We start from the raw sequence: 6,531 nt of genomic DNA, 5'->3' as shown, positions 1-6,531 counted from the left end.
TCTTGTGAATTTTCCGAAGTCCTCTCCCCACCCTTTGGAAAAGATTTTCCCCACAAATTACTTTATAATCGTCATGTATGCCGTTTGAAAGGTATTTTTATAAAATTTCATTGAAACAAAAAAAAACATTTTCCTAAAAGTTATGACGGAAAAACTCAGAACTTGTGAATTTTCCAAGTCCTCTCCCCATCCTCTCATTGCTTTGCGCACATTGATTGGTTGAAATTACCGAAATACGACTACTTTAACACGATATAACTTTTAAAATATAAACTTTTCTCAACACCACTAAGAGTAAAAGATGTTTTATATGACACATTCTACCAGCGTCTGAAGTTTGAAAGTGTTCAGTTACAAAAAAATAATTTCTCGATGTGCCGTTCAAAGGGAAAAGATCCGAATACCCTGTCTAGATATGATCTGGATAACCTGATGCGATTTGTCAACATCCAAGAAATTCACTTGGTATCTGTAATTTGATCTTAGAACATAATGATGGATGAAATGCCGCTTAGCATATTTTGCCTAGTGTGCTAATAATTTTGCTAGCTGGGCACGAAAGCGGGTTTTCGTTACATTGCAGCAGGGGAATCAACTCCGTTTGTTGTAGCTCTCTCTTGCAGAGAAACGTTGGCAGCCATCGTGACGTAGCAGGAATGAAATCTACATCGTAGTAAATTGAAACACACAACTTTTGAATTCTAACCTATTGGAAAATAATAAAGAATTAATTAAAGTTGTTTATCGGACATTCACATACTTGTTTACACCTGAAAATGGTAAGTCGACGAAGCTAAGACTATAATTTTGTGCTCAACGTCATTCACAAACAATGTTTCCTCGTATCTCAATGGTTCTCAGACCATTTAAAAAAAAATCTTTAGACTCCTTTTGATTACTATTATATTCCGGTGGACCCCCATAATCATTCGACGTTTAAAAGCTAGTTTTACAGATCCCCCTTTCAAAATTTCTACTTTGTTATTCACACATTTAACTTGTGTCGGTTGAACTATGTAAAAACAGAAAAACCGAAGCGGGGTGAGGGAAAATTAGGTGTTTCTACTGCATTTTTGACTTTGAGACAGAATATATATTTTTCAAACGTTCACTACCTTTCCAAAAGTACATCAAGTAAGCAAAAGGCCTTTCTTAAATGCATTAAAAGCATTGTAACATAATCTAATCACAATTTCAGAAAATCATCGCGGTTTTCTTTGAGCATATAAACCGTAAATTTAGTTAGAACAAAATCGAAAATGGAATTAAGGTAAATTTGCCGCTTCGTTTCCCTAGAAAATAGACTCAGACACTTCAATATCCATCCTAAGACATCAAAAAGGCCAGCAATGCAAAAAAAAAAGAGAAGAAAAAAAATTGAAATATGTAGATGAAATGTTAAAGGGAAAAATGAAATTAATGAAACTCGACTGAAAAAAAATATGAATAACTGAACATAACATATTTCTTTATTGCTTCTTGACGATCTTTTTGGAGTCAGCTTTCAGAATTCCTATTAACTTGTCTAGGTTGGACTATGTAAAACGTTAGAGAAAGCAATTTAGCTGTTTCTTACAATACATTTCAATACAAACAAGCAAAGCAAAACTTTTGTAGTTAAAAAGAAATTATTGAAATGAGACATTCCTCATTTTAGCCAGTTTTAGACATTTTTCGAAAATGCCAACTTAGCAAATTAGTGTAGTGGGAAAAGTGACCTGGAATCCAACAGAGAAAAGAATGTTGATTATTAAACACCAAAAATTATCTAGATATTTTATTAGCAACGTCAATTACAATCCGGTCAAATTCTTTGAAAAACGAGTACATGACTAAATGATGCAATACATACAATGTAATAATTTCAAACGGGTTGAGAGAAAATAACGAGGAATCATAAGTTTCTAATTTTGCCGAACTTCCCCTTTCAGATCTTTCTTCCAATACAATACCAATAAAGTTCGGGTATAGCTTCGTTTTGATGGAATTTTTTTTTCCCGTTGAATAAATTACGGTGAGATCCTAATATACAACAAAAGTCCGGAAAACAGGGGTTGGGATGGAACCCTCAGAAATTTCGCCCCCCCCCCCATCCTGGAATTATTGGAAAATGTTTTTTTTAATGAACTTCGGTGTCTTAATATGCCACAAAATACATTTTTGTCTGGATATTGCTTGTACTGTAGCATGGCAGTTGTTGAAGTGATCAGAATGCAACACCTAGTCTAAGAATTGAAACCACAATCTCGTGATCACAAGTGCAATGTTCAATAATAATAATTTTTGTCTTAACTGTTCAAGCATTTCTGAGCATAACATAGGAAGTACTTACTGAAATATTTCCGGGGAAGGCCTACATTTTCTTTTTACAGGAAGGAATATCACCAAGGGGACAAAATGGATGTAGGAACAGGTTTCAGGCTACCAATAATCACCCTGGTTATTGATAAGACATTTTGAGGCATTGTAAAAACAAAAAACAACATCATACCAACACGTCTATGGCCTCGATTGACTTCAACACTTTTAAGGCCAAGTATAGATAGCAAGTCTTTCCATGTGGGACACAAATAAAAGAAAACAATACAAGATGATAATCAAAAAGCTTATAATGCAAATCTGGCTTATATACCCCACCGGTCTTCTTCACAATTTAGCTGTGTGTCAATAAGCCACACCTGACCTTAAAGGGTTAAGAAGGCATATGATATGGTGCTTAATTCTTGGATAATTGAATATTTGCGCATTTGGTATTGCTGACAGCATTACAGATTTTCTTCTGAATAGTATGTCATCTTCCAAGATGGTTCATTTTCACCATTACTATCTGTCTGGGTTACCAAATGGATTGAAGGACCATTCATACACCATCTTTTTATAGATGACCTGAAACTGTTTTGGAAGTTTGAAAACCAGATAGATTTTTTGGTTAAAGCACACCAGATACATAGCAACAACATCAGTATGGAATTTGGGATTTCCAAATGATCAGTGCTCAATATTAGAAGAGGGAAGAAAGCTACTTGTAGTGGATTATGGCTACCATCAGGAGAAACCAGAAAATAATGGATACCAGTATTTGAGGAGTTTAAAATTGGATGATATTTTATATGCTTATTTAAAAAGGAAAAAATAAATTCCAAATCCAACCTGAATAGGACAAATCTAGTCGCCATAATGAATACCTGGGCAGTTGCAGTGGTTAGATATAGTGTTTCCATTTATAGATGGACTGGATAAAAATTATTACTTCCACCCTCTCCAAGGTAGAGGTACAGTTTTCATTTGTGTTTGTTTGTCTGTAAACAAGATATCTCAAGAACCACTGGATTGATCCAGATGAAACTTTCAGGGATGTTTGGCCTCATGATTGGCATGAACTGATTAGGTTTTGGGATCAATCGGGTATCGGACAAGGATTTTGGATTATATTTATGTTTTTTTTACTTAATTTTTGAAAGTGGTCAGGTTCATTTTTAGTATTCTCATTTGTGAGAGCAGTCAAGATGATTTCAGATATTCTCATTTTAAAAATCATCTCTGGCTAATCGTTGAGAGGATTTTGGTGTTGCCTTGGCAGAGGTTTGCGCTCTCTTGGTACTCTTACTATTATTATGGCTAGGTTCCAACTTGAGCCACAGCAACAAAGTTCACCATTGCTGAAGTTTCCTGCCTTTGGGATTGGTATCAAGTCAGTCTCAGATCACTGGTATGGACTTCCCTGATTTTGCAAGAATTTATTCAAAAAATCCAGTATTATTTCATCCAGATTGCTGTATAATGTTATCTTTCCATCTCTAAGTTTGTCAACCTCTCATTTCTATTTCCATTAACCCATTAGCATTTAAACCAGCCATATCCAGCCAAAATATCCACTCTGTTTTATGTTCAAACTGACCAGGTCTTGCCTCTCACACCGTGTGTGTTGGCACTCCGACGCTTACGACGTCGAGGGTTCCAATTGATCCGATCAACGGAACAGCCTGCTCATGAAATTAACGTGCAAGTGGCTGAGCACTCCACAGACACATGTACCCTTAACGTAGTTCTCGGGGATATTCAGCGTGACATAGTGTGACAAGGAAGTAAGAGTGAGAGAAAGTTGTGGTGAAAGAGCACAGCAGGGTTCGCCACCATCCCCTGCCGGAGCCTCGTGGAGTTTTAGGTGTTTTCGCTCAATAAACACTCACAAAGCCCGGTCTGGGAATCGAAACTTTGATCCTATGACCGCGAGTCCGCTGCCCTAACCACTGGGCCATTGCGCCTCCACTGCCTCTCACACCAACCCTACAATATCATTCTAAAAATTAATGGTTACCTCACCTAAATCTCTTAGCTACAAGATAATGCATGATTAATTCAAAACAACGTGAATGAATAGGCATTACTTTTGATAGAATAATGTGTTAATCATGCCTTCCAAACAGATCTTGGTGACACTACAAAGCATTCCATTAATGTGGCCAAGTAATTTATTTTTGAAGACAGGTGAATGGTGATAATTTGGTTATTTCTCCTAGATCTTGATATGGTCTGAGTGTTGTGTTAATAATAAGTCACATTATTCTGAGAGGCTTCCGGTTTCTGTAGTGCAACAGAAGTCCAGGGTCACCATTTTGTAAAACAGCCATACAAAGGAGAGGTGATGAGAATGGCTCCTTTAGTACATCGCACGGTCGATACAAATAAAATATGAAAAAGGATAAATGAGTATAAGTGCCATAAGGAAAGGAGGAGGGACACAACTGGGGTAGAAAGCTTAAGAGAAGATTTTATTTATAGGTTAACGTGTGTCATAAGCATAATAATAGACAGGCCATCATGTATACAAAATGTGTGTATAAACATGGTTGTATGCGTGTGCAATAAGTACAGAGCATTGAAAGAGTCTATATGACGTTAGAAGAATGTTCAGACACAAGGATGATAAATACCAGTTTGTAGTCAAGGTACACAGTACTTGAACTACTGTAGCAATGCAGAGCCGAGGAGAGGAACATGTCATGAAAGAAGTTGTAGCTACAATGCTGCTACCAGTTACTTGTTACAGGAGTTCTTGCAGGTTGTATTTGCTGTTAACTATGGTGAAGTAATTCACAAACAGTGTGGAGATAGAACTTGTGCGAGCATAGCTGGTTGGTGTGTACGTAGAGAAGTTGATGGTAGCGACGATGATGGAGTCTGCCGTCTGCTGCTGTTTTGTCATCACTGGAACTGGCTGTGTGCTCTGTGGTCTGGCTAGACCTCAGAAAGTCGGGAGCCGAAAGACCTCGGGACGGTATGAAGCTAGCGTTTTATACGAAGCGGTCAGCGCAAACTGGGCTTCAGAAGAGACTGTCTCATGACTTTATCTCAAGGCTGCATCTTGGTGCGCAATAGAGAAAGAGACAAATTACGCCAATACCAACCAATCAGAGTAGTGGACATAACAGGGTCCGAAGGCTAGCTGTTATCTACTATGTCCATATTCATGTATATATAACAGAGAGAGAGATTTCCCTTAAGTCGTTCGCTAGATAGTCCCCCACCAGTCATTTTGTGAAAGACAAAATAGACGATAAAAGAATGACATATCTGTAGCGAAGAGGTGAAAGAGTGGTTAGTCATGAAGCTGGCACTGGGTCACCAATCTTGTAAATGTCTGTGCGAACGTCAGGCTGCGTGTTCGAATCACGTCGGGGTCACCAATTGTAGGAAAATTTATAAGCACTTGCTGGGTGTTTCACAATTCCATACATAGTTCATAGAAGGAAAAGGCGAGGACAAGATCCCTCTGAATAAATAACAATAATTTATTTTGTAATGAATAAACATTCCATCTCTGGTTAGCGGTAGCCGTGATCACCTAGGTGAAGAAACAGCAGGGTTGGTAGTTAGACACAAAGTAATAAGGCATTATTACAGACTCAGTGTTGCTCACCATTAAAGGTCTGATTCTCGACGGAGCTGCTCTAAGTTGCGTCCTGCCCGGTCAGAAGCCGTGATCGAAGAGAGTGAATGATGGTGAACCCTAGCTGCTGCTGCTGATTGTGCATAAGGAGCTTCAGAAGGTTCTAATCCTTGCGTATGCGTAAATGAATGTTCCAATATGGCGTCTAGAACCATGCGTCACTACACTTTCCTTCTGACAGCTAATTCCGTGGTAGTGCCAAAAAAATCTATAAACTGATTCCTTATAGGATTTCCCAATAAAATTGGCTACACCCCATTTTCAACCATAACTTTTACCAAATTTGATGTATTTTGTTCAAACTTGATGCCAGCATTACTTAGGACTCACGGGATCTTTGAATGCTTTAAGTTCTCCAAAAACAAAAACAAAACAAAAAAAATCAATAAACCGATTCCTGATAGAATTTCCCAATCAAGTTGTCTGCAACTCATTTTCAGCCAAAAGTTTACCAATTTCAACAGATTTCGTTTAAATTTGACGTCAATGTTACTTAGTTTGGTTTGAAATAAAGAACTTGATTAGCTTAATAATCCTAACTTAATCCCGGGCAAAGCCAGGCTATACTGCTAGTGGGTTAT

At 37.7% G+C, this 6,531-nt stretch overlaps 1 protein-coding gene across 1 annotated transcript in view; it reads left to right on the top strand.

The window, feature by feature from the left end:
- The first annotated feature begins 211 nt into the window (after positions 1-211).
- Positions 212-6,531, top strand: part of LOC106872842 (uncharacterized) — a 20,608-nt gene continuing 14,288 nt past the window's right edge. The window contains exon 1 of the mRNA XM_014919976.2: positions 212-779. Within this exon, the coding sequence (XP_014775462.1) occupies positions 777-779 (3 nt within the window). The 5' untranslated portion in view covers positions 212-776. The remainder of the gene's footprint in view (positions 780-6,531) is intronic.

Source organism: Octopus bimaculoides, chromosome 29 (genome assembly GCF_001194135.2).
Source record: "Octopus bimaculoides isolate UCB-OBI-ISO-001 chromosome 29, ASM119413v2, whole genome shotgun sequence".
In the NCBI taxonomy this organism is placed as follows: domain Eukaryota; kingdom Metazoa; phylum Mollusca; class Cephalopoda; order Octopoda; family Octopodidae; genus Octopus; species Octopus bimaculoides.
This window is presented reverse-complemented; position numbering and strand designations above follow the sequence as displayed.